The sequence below is a fragment of the Kryptolebias marmoratus genome, linkage group LG13, assembly GCF_001649575.2.
Source record: "Kryptolebias marmoratus isolate JLee-2015 linkage group LG13, ASM164957v2, whole genome shotgun sequence".
Taxonomy (NCBI): Eukaryota; Metazoa; Chordata; class Actinopteri; order Cyprinodontiformes; family Rivulidae; genus Kryptolebias; species Kryptolebias marmoratus.
In genome coordinates this window covers 10,330,791-10,345,773 of record NC_051442.1, presented here as the reverse complement: position 1 = coordinate 10,345,773, position 14,983 = coordinate 10,330,791, and the positions used below count along the sequence as shown (strand labels likewise).

Below are 14,983 nucleotides of genomic sequence, written 5' to 3'. Positions count from 1 at the left end.
AATGAAATAAACATTTGAAATATATGAGTTTGTATGTAATGTATGAATATAATATACAAGTTTCACTTTTTAAATGGAATTACTGAAATCAATCTACTTTTTCATGATATTCTAATTTTATGACCAGCACCTGTAGATGAGATGAAAAATCTAAACTCTGTCAAAGATAACAGATGTCTGCTGATTAGGTGATATGTTTAATCCAACAATTAAGGCTCATTTCCTGACTAAAGAATTAAGGAAATTAGTTAACGTACTTTTTAAAATGTTTATTTTTATGCGCCCTTTTCTAATACAGCAACTAAATGGACAAATTGTTGCCTTCTTAACTTAGATTTTTTTTTACAGCACCCTAACTGATGTAGATGGTTTTATACAGGAGGGTGCCGCTCACCTGCACTCCTGGATGTAGCGCACAGCTTTGGCGAACTCCTGGTTCCTGAGGCACTCCAGTATGGCCTGCACGGCCGCCTCAGAGGTGGCGAAGCTGGGCACGACCACGGCCGCCACCTGGGCGGCGTGCGCGTGGGCCAGGTGTTTGTGCTCCAAGTCGCTGGCGACGGCCGCCTCCGCCGCCTGCAGGCTGCTCTTCAGATCCGTGAGCTCCCGAGACATGTTCAGCAGCTGAGAGGCAGGTGTTTACAGAGGGAGCACCGAGGTTAGTACGACTCAGAAACCAAAGGTTAACATCAAGAACTTGCCATGTGGTTGAAGACGCTAACTTGAAACTGTTGCACGATCATAAACTCACTTTCAAATTAAATTCTGAAAGAAATATTCTACAGTATATTTACTTAAAGTTTGACCCAAAGTTTAAATGCCTATTGAGCTATCATGATAGTGTCAGTAACGTTTGACTGTCGGGGTTGTGTGATTTGGTTCACCTCGGGCACGGAGCTGATGGCGTGAATCTGACCGATGAGCGAACAGTAGGACTGGAACAGCAGCAGGAGCTGGAAGTGCAGCTTGTAGAGCCTCTGACAAAGCTCCAGTTGCTACAAGACAAACCAGGCCAGATGAATCAGCGGCACGAAACCACACTCACATGTTCACACATTCTACACAGATGAACACAAGCACCCAGTTAACTCGCTGAAAGTCTTAAGAAAAGTCAACGAAGCAGCTTATTTCAGAGGCAGGGAAGAAAAAGAAGTTGTAAGAGAACTTACTGCAAGAGACTCCATTTGCTAGACAGCGAGAGAGCATGTTAGGGCAGCAGAGTGAGGCGAGAGGAAGACAACACGTCAGTCAAACACATGCAAAGCCTTTTAATCAGGCAGGATACAAAGAATTAGTCAACAGTGCAAAAATACAGAAACCAAGCATGCACAGAAGGCTAATGTTTTAGAGAAGCAATAGAAATACAAAGCACAGATAAGTTATATTTTCGCTGTCTTCTTGTAAATTCTGGATTTGTGTAATATTTCAACAGTAAAAAACAGCCCTTACCTTCTCCTCCGAGTCTCCAGGTTGGCAGGTCACCACACTGTCGCCAGGGCACCTGGGAAATGTGTCCCTGCAGTTCCTCAGCCACTGACAGACACATGATGAGAAATGCTTTTCAGTCACGTATTTACAAGAAAAAAAATAAAAACGTGTAACACAGAGACACTGATTTACCGACACAGCTGCCTCCTCTCTGCTGTTGTAGGTGTCCAGGTACTCCTGCAGCTCCAGAGCACTGAACTTCATCTTCTCAAGGAGACCATAAGACATGATCTGGAAACAGCAACAAAAGCAAACAGACGAAAGGATGTTAAGAAACGAGTTTGCTCTAAGGCCCGAACGCACCGGAAGCAGCAACAAATGACTGAAGGCTCCCAGCACGACTCACCGTGTCGGCGTCGACGTAGATGGTAGGACAGTCAGAGCACGTGGTCAGCATCTGTGACGACTTGAGAAACTTCGATCCAATGCCTCTCAGACCCTCACCGAGGTAGGTGGCAACATCGTTCGTCAAGGTGCAGAATTTGCCCTGGATGTTCTGAAAACAAAGGACACCAGAGAAGTTGTTTCAGCATAAGAAGAAGACGTTAATACCCAGTTAACCCGGTCATAACCGATTTACCTTGAAGAGAGACGAGAAGACTTGAAAAGTGTAAACAGCACAAGAGCCGTCTGAGTCGGTGACCAGCTGGTTGACATGACAACGCCACGCCTCCTCGGCATCGTCGCACACTATGGGTTGGAACGCCGCCAAGATGGCGGAGAAAAAGGGAGAAGGGGGAGGAGGGAAGCCAAGGTCTTCCAAATCGTCCACATCACCGCGTAAGCTGCAACGAAAGTAATAATAATCAAATAAACATGATTTTAAAAAAAGTGCTCAGTTGAAAGAACGGTACCCAATAAGATGTATAAATATATCACGTTTGTGCCGTTTAGATCTGGCTAAAAATATGATCCAGTAAGATTTATTTATTCAAAAAACTTGAGTGTAAACATCTCTTTGCAACTACAGAAAATAGCTTGTTTTTTCACTAAAATATGCACCTTTCCAGCTGCTAAGCTGCATATAAATATAAAAAGTTCAAGTTTAACATTGCCTTGCTCCTCGGTGTTTTACCTGGGCAGACAGCTGGGGTCTAGAAAGTCCAGCAGCGGGTGGCAGTAGTTTGGGTTAAGACCGCGGTCCAGATTTGGCCGCTGATCGTGAGGCTGCCCTGATAAGTCCAGAGTGAAGCTCTCGCCACAGTCTGAGCCTTGAGGAAGCTCGTTGGTGCTCAGGGACAGATCGTCGTCCTGAGCCTGGGTGTCCTCGTCCTCACCACACGCCCTCGCCTGCAGAAACAAAGACATCGCAGTTTCCCTGACAGGAACAACTTGAACCCATGGAAAGTCACAACGCCTCGTACACTAACATTAATCAATGCATTTAGGCTGCTGTGGTCGATGGTGAGTGCTCCCTGGCCCGGTGTGGTGGCGTTTAGGGACTGAGGGTAAGCAGACGTGTCATAAGAAGTAGACAGAGAATCCGTGTGGTTGGTTTCCTCCGACGGGGAAGGGTTAGTCTGGAGAAAGATGGAAAATTACACATATTAGGAACGTTCAGGCTTCGGTGGACGCTAATGTTTTGATCCAACACTTAAGGCTACGCACGAGCTGCGAATGAGAGAGGCTCTGGCTAGTCGAGGACTCCTCCTCCGAGGACTCGTCTGAATCGTGAGGGTCCTCGTGGCCCAGGCTGGGGGTGCTGCCCGAGTGCTGGCTCTCCTCCAGCAGGTCGCCCAGCTCTGTGCTGTCCAGAGATCGCCGACGGACTCCCCAGTTAAAGTTATCGATGCTCTCGCCCTGGATGAAATGCACAAAGGTGATGAATGGCTGCTGCGCTTACGAGCACAAGGACGCAAAATGAAACTGTTAATCATGGCGTGGAAAAATGCTGGAAAGGCATTCAAGTATTATAATTTATCCCACAAGGACTTGACGAATAGCAACAATGTCAACCAAGCTGTGAGAGCAAAATGAAGCTCAGTCATTATGTTTTAATTATTCCAGCATGAAACAAGGGAGCCAGCAACACCACAGCGCTGAGAGAAGCTGATGACAGTAAGTGCTTAGTCTGGGACACCTTACCTGGAGCTCCTGGGCAGCGAGGGGGGTGGGAAAGAGAAAGACACAGAGTTAGACAGAGACACAAGGAGGGACAGAAATATATTTCAGATGCATTAACAACAACAACAATAAGATTAAAACAGGAAGGAAAGAGACAGACTTTTTATTCACTGTAAACCAAAGGAAACAAAGCTACAGAAGTCTCACCTCTCCGTCCTCCAGCTCCACGTCCAGGAAGTCAAAGTCCCGGAAGACCCTGAACTGCTGCTCACTGGCGGTGTCATCGAGTGTGTCCTCTCTGGTTCCGCCCTCCTCTGATGAGACGCCGCTCTCCCGGACCTCCATCATGTCCAAGTCGCCACAGGATGAGAAGATCACCTGAGGAGGAGGAGGAGCGAACGGGTTTCCGACACAGCAGGAGAAACTTTGAGTGTTGGATTTCAAAAGCTTAAAACGGAAAACGCCTACAGTTCGTGGTGGTTTTTGTGAGCTACAGACACATAAACAGTATTTGAGACTCACTGATGGGTTCTTGGTGAGTCCAACTTCTTGTCCACAAAGAGACAAGACGTTCACCAGCTTCTCTCTGGTTCTTTTCTGTGTGGAACCAAGATGGCAATAATCAGAAACATTATTTAAACAAGCATCCTTTATACTTCGAAGGCGTAAAGCAGTAGCAGCTATAACCTTTTTTAATGTTAAATTACAGTTATTTATTACTGGTGACATTAAACCAGGTAGTAGAGAAATAGAATGTGAATAAAGCTGAAGTGCAGTTGAAAACAGACGTGTCAGGACATGATTATGATGTTTGACACTACCTGAGATAACTGTGGGCGCCTCCAGCTGACAGGCACCAGGATCGTGTTGGAATTTGACCCAGAGGAGGTGGAGGAGGCGCTTCGTGTGACGGCCATGGCTCTGGCCTTCCCCTCTCTGCCCCCCGAACCCTGCAGCCCATCGAACCGACGGCCGATAACAGGCGTCTGGGACAACCACGGAAAGAGGTCAGATTGTGTCACAGTTTGACTGTCAGATACAATTATCCTACACACCCTCTTTTATCTCCGAAACAAAGAAAGCGGTGTGCTGTAAGTGGATATTTGGCATTTTAATGAGCTTAAGAGCGAGCTTCTCGCTCACCTCAGAGATGTCGAAGGTGAAATCCAGGGTTTTCCCAGGCAGAGCTTTGGCCGAGCCGTCCCATACTCTGCTGACCTCCAGGTTGGACAGGTCTCCTTGTGTGTGGCTGTAGGATGGATGCACCAAACTGGCAGAACGCGACACCACCAACTTCAGGATGTTTAAAGCGTCCTTCCAGTGTACGGTCTGCAAACCAGACACGTCAAAAACAGTGTAAGAAAGACGAAACCCTCAGGAACACGGAAGCCCAAAGTGCTGCTGGACACCTACGTGGACAAACTTCTCGATCGTCTTCATGACGTCAGCATTGAACTGTTTGACCTGTACGGCCGTCAGGTCCATGTGACTCAGCAGGCAGTAGATGATCTGAAGGAGAGGCAGCTGCATGTTGGGGATGCCTTTATCCAGCAGCTGAGGCATGGAGAGAAATGCACACATTCAGCAACAAAATTCCTGACATATTTTATGCCAGACTGTAAATGACTGATTGCTCTTTTAAAGGAGGAAAATTATTGAAGAGCGCAGCCTTTCGTCAAGACAGCAACGAGCTGAACTCGGGTTATCACTTCCTAAATATTCTCTCCTACAACAAAAAAAGGAGGTGAAGGCATCTTGGCAGGTCTCACCTCAGCCATATAAGTGACCATGTTGAGTGTAATGTCGGAGAAAGCTTCGTGGAGGTAGCGACAAACCACGCTGACCCAGGAGAAAGGGTCCCGTGTGTACGAACGCGTCTTATAGAGAGTCATCACGTGCGCCAGATGGGACAGCTTGGTGTTCTTCTCCACCAAACACACCTGAGAGGTAAAAAAAAAAACACACTGAGCACGAGGGAAATGGGAGAACTGCTGCGCTTTGCCTGTTTGTCTCTTTTTGTTTTGTATTTTAATGTCTTTTTAAACCACTTCGGCTTTTCATTCTTCCTCAAACATAAACCGTTGTGGACTTTCTACTTTAACAAACTTGCTTTATTTTACAATCATCAAAAATGACACTCAAAGAACCAAAAAAAAAACACACTTAAGTAATATAACTCGAACAATTTACCTGTGCAATCCTCTCGGCACTTTCCTTACAAAACTGTGTCGGGTGGCTGAAGTTCTGCACCAAGTGAGGCAGCAGGCACAAAACGTTCAGAGGGAAACCTGCCCGGAGAGAAGGGTTAGAATTCAGTTCCGCTCAAGATAAACACGACAAGACATTCAAAGCAGGGCTGAAGCGTAGAAATGACATCTACCTATGGACTGCGAGCTGTCCACAACAGTCACACGAGACACTGGTGTGAGCTGGCAGAAGAGCTGTAAGGTCAGGTCAAAGGTCGTCTGGGAGGTAAAACCCTTCAACAGAAGCTGCTGAATGCCGGAAAAGCCGCTCCACCTCAGCTGACCCTGAAGCTTCTCCAGGCGCTCTCGGTTCTCAGCCCTGTCCAACGGCACCTGGGAACCAAGAGGTGATCTCAGTTAACTAAAGCTAAAGTGTTTTATATACTGTATTTTCAGGACTATAAGGCGCACCTAAAAGCCTTCAATTTTCTCAAATATCGACTGTGCGCCTTTTAATCCGGAGCGCCTTAAATATGGAAGAAGTTGTAATGTTTTAGTACGACTTTGGTGAACTATAAAGCTGCACCGCTTGCAGCATTCATTGACAGTGCACCTGATAATCCAGTGTGCCTTATAGTGCGGAAAATATGGTATACAGGCAAACTGGTCTTGAGACATTTCTGTTTTCGAATAAAAAAGACAAAGACCTGCATAAATAAATGATGTGAAAGGCTTTAGCTTTAAGTAACACCTGCACTCTTCTTTCTATAACTCTGCTATAACTTCGGGTTTCATGATAGAAGGATGTTTCCTCTCATCTACCTTTGACAGCAGCTTGTGAACGAGGCGAAGTGACATCTGATATTCAAACTCAAAGTCCGACTCCATGAGCGACACGGCCACCCAGAAGACTGTGGCCAGTATCGACAAAGGATGGGAAACGTGTGATGGATCTGACAGCACACTGGGATCGATGCGATTGGTCGATGACGTGCAGGACCCCGGGGTCCTCGCTATTCGGGTGAAACTGTTGCCAGCCTGTCGAATGAAAACAAACACTTAGTTCGAAGCGCATGCCAAATTAATAAAAGACTCGCGAGTCGTAGTTTCTTGCCTGTATACGATCCAGAGTTGCACTGCGGGGAGGATCGCTCGGCAGGTTGCCACACTCGCCAAATTTCTTGGGGACGGAGTAGGAGCGCTGGTGGCGTTGTGACGACAGACCGGCGAACCCAGGGCCGGGGAAGTTCAGCTGACCCGTGCTCTTCCTGTTCATCAGTTTGTCACTCATCGCAAAGTCTGGCGAGGACGTCCTACCAATCAAACACGGGACACACGGGTTATTTTTCTTTACAATTTCTGGAGCTACTTTACATTTAGAGTGTATGTTAGGAATCCACGGTCCTACCTGGTAAGTGCTGCCATAAGGTCGCTGTTTTTCATGCACTCTGCTAGATTCACCACCACAGACTCCAGAGTCAGCAGCACCTCCATCACATAGCCCTGAAACCCAGGTGCGTCCCGTTACACAGACGTGCCCCCCAAACATGCGTTATGCCTTCAAATAAATGACCTTTAAAATCTGTCCCTCACCTGCACCTCGTCTCCGTGTTCTCCCACCACCTCCACGAGACGCGAGACCAGGTCAGAGACGGCGTGGTTGTTGATCGGCTGTTTGAGAGCCCTGAAGATCTGGAAGGAGCGCCCGGCGTAGTGACGAGAGGAGCTGCACAGAGCGGTCTGAAGCGCCACGTCGCTCAGCTGTTGCTCCAGGTGGAAATCTACACAAAGACAGCATCATGCTTAGGACCACTTACGCAGATGTATGATTAAGGGTGCCAATGCAAGCACACTGAAACACCATCTAATAGTCTGCTATGACTTTTGGTAGCGAAACGCTGGACAACATGAACAACTGGCGACCAGTAGGATTTTGGAGAAACCCAGCCCTGCCTGGAGCTCCACAGCTCAGGCAGACTTTATTCAGATTCAACGAGTCACAGAAAAGTGGACTTCACTTGTCCGAACTGGCGTTGTTTACAATTTTTACATTGTTTAGCGTTGCTTTTGAATCATAATAAATGGATGTGTACTGGCATCTCATTTGGCGACTGTATGTTGTTTTTATGACTCTTTAATTTTGTGTTTTTATGATGTAAAGCACTTTGAACTGCCTTGTGCTGACAAATAAACAAATAACAAATAAACTTGACTTGACTTTAAACAACTGCATTTTAAGTTCTATGATTTTTAGAGAATTTTCCATGGAATGCTGAACCGACTGTCACACACTTTTGAAATGTCCAAAATGTCGAGAAGTTTTGCAAACTCTTCTTTTCTTTCTACCACAACTTTTTTCATAGATGTACAAATTAAACATCGAAACGTAGGCGTGTTTTGTCTTCCTGCACCCAGTGTGTTTCTCACTGTTATAGGAGATTATAAGATTATTTTCTTTTTAACTTGTCATATCTGTTATACATAAAAATTCACACGTGTGACCATCAGAGTCTTCTGCTGCTCACTGTTAAGGAATTTTTAAGATCCGACTTTTAGTATTTTTTTAGTTTGATTTCCAGTTCATTTCTGTCTGCCTCTCTTAATTTGTCAGTCAGGGAGCGACAGACACAGGTGTGCGGTTACCATGGTGACCATAATGAGCCTCTGGCAGCAGCATGAACATCTATTTTAATCCTTGTTCTCTTTACACTTACACAGTTTATACATCACAATGTAGCCAGTTTTTTAAAGGGATTTTCTACTTAATCAATTATAATACTGTTTTTTAAAGCTGAGTGAACTATTTCGTTTAAGGAAGTCGATATTTAGTAAAAGAAAAACTCAGTGATTTCTCACCAGACTTGGACTCCTTGAAGACGGAGACAATGTGTCGCAGGAAGTTGGAAAGCTGCTCCGTGCTTTTGGAGTTGGGGTTCTTCGGCGTGATGTCTTCGTGGGCCCACAGCGGCCCAAAGGCTCTGAGCAAGAACAACACAGTACTCCAGGCACTGCATACCCACCACCAGTAGCACCACACACAGGTTACACAAGCACTGAAGTGGGCGAACGCCACACACAGACGCGAGTTCTCGCACACGCAACCTCCTCGTCCCCCCCCCCCGTAACGTGTCTGCGGTTCGTTACCTGGTGGACAGAAACTCAATCAGCTTGTTTGTCTTCTCGTCCGTCTCGTTGGGCGTGTCTTCGAGATCCTCCAGGTCATCGGGCGTCACAAGGGGCAAGTTCCCAACGCTGCCCGCCGTGCTGCCGCCGCCGAGACTAGCGGAGGACGAGTTGGAGGTGGAGCTGAGTCCTGAGTCCACCACAGGAGATGCCTGCCACTCCCGCAGAAAGTCAGGTGCTTCTAAGGAAACAAGATCGCAGAGTTCTACTGTGCATTTATTGTTTGATGAAATAAAAAGGTTGTTTATTGTCATATTAGGGCTTTAAACAGTAAATATGATAGCAGAATAAATAATAGGCAGTATTTGCTCCTTACGTGACTGCTGGTACTCGGTGTGGTAGCTGGACTTAATGGTGAGGGTTTTGTTATCCTTGATCTCCCTCGTCAGCATTAGAACTGAGGCTATTACCTGAAAACACAAAAAAGGACGTTCTTCAGAGCCAAACGCGGAGGTACTCTGTTGCTATCGGGTGTGCAAAACAGACTCTTTTAACTTGACCTACAGTACAAGGCTGAATTGTCTTATTAAAGCAAGGACAAGAAGTCCTTCTCTGACCTGGAAGTTGTTGTTGCAGGAGAGAGCAATGAGGAGGTGGAGCAGGAGACGTTTGCTGTGCTCATAAACCTCGGGTCTGTAGTGGTCCAGACCTGCAAACATAAAAACAACTAGTTAGGCAAAATGCTGCTTTTGTAGAGTTTAAAAACAGACACAAAGACTGGTAAAACATAATAAAGAGCTTTAGTCTCTTTGTTTTTTTTTTATCTGCATGTCTGTTCATGTATTGCCGCATATAAAAATCTGATTATTTCATGGATCGAACACAAAAAGGAAGCTGAAATGTCTCTCTTTTACTGTAGTGCGAATGTTGATGTGCAGTTTTTATGCTTTCTGTGGCAACCATGTAGACCGTATCTAATGCTTAACATCAAATAATTGATGCAAATATGCATACGGACACAGCAGACAGGTTTAAGTCCATATTTGTAGGAATGCATGTACAGAATTTTTTCTGAGAATCTGTCAAAATGTGTTTTTTTATTTTATTTTCAACAATCAAGTTCATGTGGTCAGCAGTTCAGCTAGTCTGGGTTTTAAAGCTCTACTGTTTTGTGTTTTCAGAATGCGACGGAGCTGCGTACACCTACCCAAGAAGAGGGCATGCAGCAGCAGGGGCAGGTGCAGGGCCCAGTCCTCTCTCACGCTGTGGTCCACCACCATCTCAGTCATAAAGATTACAGCAATGTTGCACCTGGAGACCAACACAAACAGGCGTTTGACGAGGGCACAGTGAGGGAAACGGAAGCAGCTCTGGACTGAACTCAAAGTCCGTTCAGCATCTAAACGAACTGACTTTGATGAAAGCGTTTCTGTTACAGCTTTTATGTTATCATTAAGGTGTGACAGGTAAAAAAAGCAAAACAACTTCCTGCTCAAATAGAATGAGTACAGGAAAAGACATACGAGCCAACTGTCGGTTCAACCCGTTAAACGGAGACAAAAGCAAATCTGTGTCAGCGGGTTGGAAAGAGGAAGTAACTTCAGACACTTAGAGGAAAACAATTAGGTCTCATCCTGAAAACTGGCTCTGTGCAGTTTGCTGCTGGAGTTATTAGGCTTACTTTTGTACTAATCTTAACACAAGCTCCACCTTAAACAACGATCTCTTCTCTTGAACTGGGCTGAATCTGAAGCTTTACTTGAAACTCTATGAAGAGTATTTCACCTTAGATGTTAAAAGCCAAAAATGATGAGATTTAAGAACATAAATCTGTTCTTACAGTTCGTCTCCTTGTAGCAGAAGCAGAGGGAGCTGGCTAGGTCTCGCTCTGAGATCAGTAGTTTATCTGTCAGGTGTGTAACTTCAGTGCCCACTGTTTGTGCCGTGTGTATTTTTGTGTAAGCATACCGATGCAGAGGCCCTCGAGGTGTGATGGTCTCAGGAAGGTAGTCGACCAGAGGCGCCCAGCAGCCTCCGTTGACGGGCATGGGTAACGGCTGAGGACGGTTGGTCTCCAGGACGCCCAGGAGCCATCCGGCGTACGGCGGGAGAGGATCAGCTGGAAAAGTAAGCACAATAAATAGATAAGAAGACAGCCATAAAATGGTTCCTGTGATGAATCCCTCAGAAAAGAGCTCATTCAGAGAGCTTCAGGTCGATCTGCAGATCAGATAATAGCAATTCACCCTTATGACAAATATTGTAAAAAAAAAGCAAAATAATCTAAGCTTAATTTTAAGAACATATATAAAACTTCATACATCTTTCTGAAGCTCACTGTACGTACCAACTTCTTCCAATTTAAGCATATATTATAAGAACTGGGGCTGGATGAGCTGCTGAGATCCTAGCAGAGGAAACATCTGGAAGGTTTAGTCTCAGATAAGAAACAGTATATTTGCACATATTGTACATGTTTAGTTAGATTAGCTGGTAGCCTGTTTGTCTGTTTATTTGTAGTTTCTGTTAGGCCTGGAGGTATTTGGACACTGATACAGAGCTTGTTGTTTTACCTGTTTTCAGTCCCAAACAACAAAGTGTTAATAACCTAAAATGTAGTTTTTGAAGGTTTTCCCACCCAAACTAGAGACAGAGCTTAATGATTGGTCTCGAACAAAACTGGAAGAACATCAACATTAACATAAAGTGTAATTATTTTCCAACACTGCTTGTTTTTTTAAACACTGTAACACTTATTAACTGTGTTATACAGTGGCTAAACCTAAGAATGAAAAGCATTTAGCAACAACTGAATTGCTTTTGTCTAAAGCTAAAGAGGTAAACAACTTAGATGAGGAAAAAGCTCCATGTTCTGGGGTTTTTCCCAGCTAATGCGCTGCTCTGTGTGCGAGCAGACATCACCCAAGTTTACATTTTGTTCATTCGTTTTCACGAGAATCAGGACAACTTACTCTTTTCATCCTCGTAGGAGCCTCCGGAGCTGTTGCTGTAGCGAGACTCCAGCCTGTTGTGAGCTCTGAACCGGCTGAAATAAATCCGTAAAACGAGAAATTCAGTTTCCAGATGTTTTTTTTACAGGCTCTCACAGATAAAAGTGGCTGCACTAAGTTTACTCATACGAACCGATCTTCATTCTCTCTGACCAGCTTGTTATCATCTGTGTCTGGCAGGTTGTCCTGACCAGCCACCACAGTGTTACTGCTGGAGGTGGTGCCTGCACAGGAAGTAAGAAACCTAATGGTTGAGATGCTCAGCTCAAAAGACCACCTATGATATGACGGACCTGAAGGTGTTTCTGCTGACCTGTCTGAGAGGTGGAGCCCTTGTTGCTGGCAGCGAAGCGATAAAAGGGAGGGTTGTCGCAGTGTAAGACCACAGGGTTGACTGGGTCGGTCTGCTGCAGCTCGAACAGAAGCTCTTCCATCGTCTGGATGGTGTTGTTGCGACACAAGTAGATCACCACCTTCTTAATCTAAAAGCACATGTATATTAGGAAATTTGAAACTATTTTTTATTACATACATCATCACCCAACCACTATCATTTAACTTAACGCACGTAAGGCAACAACGTGGTGTCGCTGCTGACGCCACACAGGCTGATGAGGAACTGCAGGGTGATCCGCAGGTTGTTGCCCCACCGCTCGTTGGACACCAGAGCGTTCCAGGCATTTTCAATCTCCGGTCCAGGAACCTCGTCTCCGTACTGCGAATGTGAGCAAAACAGTCCAATCCAGAAACGAGAAAGAAGGCGGCAAGAGTCGTTTATAAAAGTACGAACAAATAATCCTGGCTCCCCACCTTAGCAGTCATGAACATGAGGTTGTTGAGCACCAGGGAGGTCGCCTGCAGGGAGCCCCAGCCGTTGCCTCTCAGGCTGGGGGACATGCCCTGCCCCTGTCCCCGGGCGTCTTCCTCGGGGGTGCACGGACTGGAGGCCGGGGGCAGGAGCCCCGTGTCCACCAGCTCTATGTTACTGAGCCAGGGAAGCAGGTAGGAGAGCATGATCTGTCTGCCGTTGGGATGGGTGGTCGGGAAACGCTGACTCACCTCTGCATTACCAAAACAAAACAAAACAAAAATCACAACAGGGGTACTGCTGATGTACAGTCTGTGCCCTGAGGAAGCTGAATACCACTTTTCAGGATTCGTATCAGAGAAACACACCAGAAAGTACCTGCATAAAAAGGTCTTTCAAAGATTTGAATTATAAGGAATCAAAAAGGTTGTTTCAGCATTTAATAGGTGAACTAGATGCCAACATTCAAGACAATTAAGATAAAAAGTAATAATTTGGATTCTAACTTTTCTAACAGTGTAAATGCTGATTTTTCTATCAGCTATTGTTTTCTTTATTTTTGTTCTTGCATTTTTACCCGTTCAAATATCTAAACGTTCAGCGCATTCAGGAGATGGGTGCTTTTTTACTTTCTAAAATATATACCTTTATTTAAAAATATGATCCACATAGAAATACACAAAGACCTCTTTAAAAACATTGTTTTCTTTGAATTCTGCTTCAAGGTAATTGCTCTAATTCTGTCTTTTTATGCTACTTTTAGCTCGCATTTTGATTCTTTTGGCTTTTTAGCCAGTGTTTTGCTTCTATTAGCTTTAATAGCTTTAACTCACTTTCAGCTACTTCAGCAGGTTTCAGCAGTCATTTAGCACTCAGCATGTACACTGAGGTTTCGCAGAAAAAGCTGTTTCTCTACTTTCATTTAATCCAATGCCGTTTGTGAAACATTTCATTCTGGATGAACATGAAGTGTTGGAGCTGAGCGTTTTCATTTACACTTGGACCAGTATTTAGGTTTTAGATTTATCCCCAAAACAAACATCATGTTGCCCAAACTGACCTGCTTCCTGCGCTCTATAATCATAAACTGTTTTGCTTTGGCATGTATCGCACTTTGTGATACAAAGAGCCTCCCAAAGAGCAGTGTACTGCGTATAAAGTTGAACTGATGGATTCACCTGAGAACAGAGGCAGCGTCAGCTCCGGGTACATGCTGGCGAGCTGGATGGAGAGCTGAGACAGGTTGACGCTGTACAGCGGCGGCAGGGGGCCGTGCGTTCCGTACAAAATATTCCCCGGCTTCTGCTCCACCATCCGCTTCGAGTAGGCACACAGTCTGGTCTCCAGCACCTGCACATACAGATTTATCTTTACTCACTGGCTCTTTTGCACCTCCTATTATACCGCTCAAACGCCAGTAAAAGAAACTACCTGCATCAGCTGCATGGAGATTTCATAGATTTCTCTGCTGCTATCTGAGGCTTTGAACAGCACAAGATTCAGTAAAGTCACCAGGTCGAACGGGTAATTTCTGACAAAATAAGTAAAAAATGTTATTAATTGCAGGTAATAGTTAAACATACACCCAGAAATGTTATCAGACATGCAGTCACTGTATATCAGAGTGACATGTGTGGTAAAAATGGTTACTGACCTGTTGCCGCAGACTGTAGCGATGGCCTTGAAGCAGCCAGATGCCAGCTGGTGCGACCCAGTGAAGCAGCGATCCACAGCCCAGTTGAACAGATTAATCTGGTCTGGGTTCAGTTCTAAAAGCAGTATGATCACCTCACAGCCCAGACGGTGCACCTGATGGCAAACAAGTGAAACAGTGGACTGGAGTGTACTTTAAGGAACACAAAACGAAGACCGGCAACGGCAACAGCAGGTCTGAGAGTCGCCTACCCGTAGGTCATGACAGGCCAGAATGTTGTCAAGCCACTTGTAGAGATAACCATCAGTGGAGAGGCCCACATTGTCAAAAACTGGACCACAACACAAAACAGCTGACATGGCCTGGAAGACAGAAGCTGTGTTAATGCTAAGGTTCCTGTAAATACACTGAAGGAAAAAGAAGAGCCTGTTTGGGGATGTGGGTACGGCTCACCTTGAGGGCACAGTACTGATAGCGAGTGATCTGATGGTTGCGGTCACTGTATCGATCCAGAGGAGTGAACATCACACTGAAGGGTCCGGCCCACTGGCTGAAGAGGATGAAGAGGTGATGCCTCAGAGACTGCTGAGGGAAGAGGAAGCGTCTGTTCTGAACTGTAGTGACGTGAGAGTCAGAGACACATGGGGGG

The 14,983-nt window shown here is 45.4% G+C and overlaps 1 protein-coding gene across 7 annotated transcripts in view; it reads right to left on the bottom strand.

Annotated features, from left to right (window-relative positions):
• fryb (furry homolog b (Drosophila)) overlaps nt 1-14,983 on the bottom strand; it is a 53,076-nt gene that overhangs the window by 3,301 nt on the left and 34,792 nt on the right. For 4 of the 7 annotated variants that reach the window (XM_025006293.2, XM_017418077.3, XM_017418078.3 and 1 more), the window contains exons 28-66: nt 14,788-14,948; nt 14,586-14,696; nt 14,335-14,489; nt 14,112-14,211; nt 13,859-14,030; nt 12,683-12,933; nt 12,441-12,587; nt 12,186-12,354; nt 12,006-12,096; nt 11,834-11,907; nt 10,830-10,980; nt 10,069-10,172; nt 9,479-9,570; nt 9,238-9,331; nt 8,883-9,102; nt 8,595-8,746; nt 7,332-7,519; nt 7,147-7,241; nt 6,853-7,051; nt 6,561-6,776; nt 5,933-6,131; nt 5,743-5,840; nt 5,322-5,492; nt 4,966-5,106; nt 4,696-4,881; nt 4,374-4,538; nt 4,075-4,149; nt 3,760-3,930; nt 3,574-3,582; nt 3,097-3,288; nt 2,859-3,008; nt 2,564-2,778; nt 2,069-2,273; nt 1,835-1,984; nt 1,621-1,719; nt 1,450-1,533; nt 1,170-1,187; nt 885-995; nt 395-624 (exon numbers count right to left, since the gene is read on the bottom strand). In XM_025006293.2, coding sequence (XP_024862061.1) covers nt 395-624; nt 885-995; nt 1,170-1,187; nt 1,450-1,533; nt 1,621-1,719; nt 1,835-1,984; nt 2,069-2,273; nt 2,564-2,778; nt 2,859-3,008; nt 3,097-3,288; nt 3,574-3,582; nt 3,760-3,930; nt 4,075-4,149; nt 4,374-4,538; nt 4,696-4,881; nt 4,966-5,106; nt 5,322-5,492; nt 5,743-5,840; nt 5,933-6,131; nt 6,561-6,776; nt 6,853-7,051; nt 7,147-7,241; nt 7,332-7,519; nt 8,595-8,746; nt 8,883-9,102; nt 9,238-9,331; nt 9,479-9,570; nt 10,069-10,172; nt 10,830-10,980; nt 11,834-11,907; nt 12,006-12,096; nt 12,186-12,354; nt 12,441-12,587; nt 12,683-12,933; nt 13,859-14,030; nt 14,112-14,211; nt 14,335-14,489; nt 14,586-14,696; nt 14,788-14,948 — 5,611 coding nt within the window. The remainder of the gene's footprint in view (nt 1-394; nt 625-884; nt 996-1,169; nt 1,188-1,449; nt 1,534-1,620; nt 1,720-1,834; nt 1,985-2,068; nt 2,274-2,563; nt 2,779-2,858; nt 3,009-3,096; nt 3,289-3,573; nt 3,583-3,759; nt 3,931-4,074; nt 4,150-4,373; nt 4,539-4,695; nt 4,882-4,965; nt 5,107-5,321; nt 5,493-5,742; nt 5,841-5,932; nt 6,132-6,560; nt 6,777-6,852; nt 7,052-7,146; nt 7,242-7,331; nt 7,520-8,594; nt 8,747-8,882; nt 9,103-9,237; nt 9,332-9,478; nt 9,571-10,068; nt 10,173-10,829; nt 10,981-11,833; nt 11,908-12,005; nt 12,097-12,185; nt 12,355-12,440; nt 12,588-12,682; nt 12,934-13,858; nt 14,031-14,111; nt 14,212-14,334; nt 14,490-14,585; nt 14,697-14,787; nt 14,949-14,983) is intronic. The other 3 variants (XM_017418080.3, XM_025006291.2, XM_017418079.3) reach the window with 3 other exon arrangements.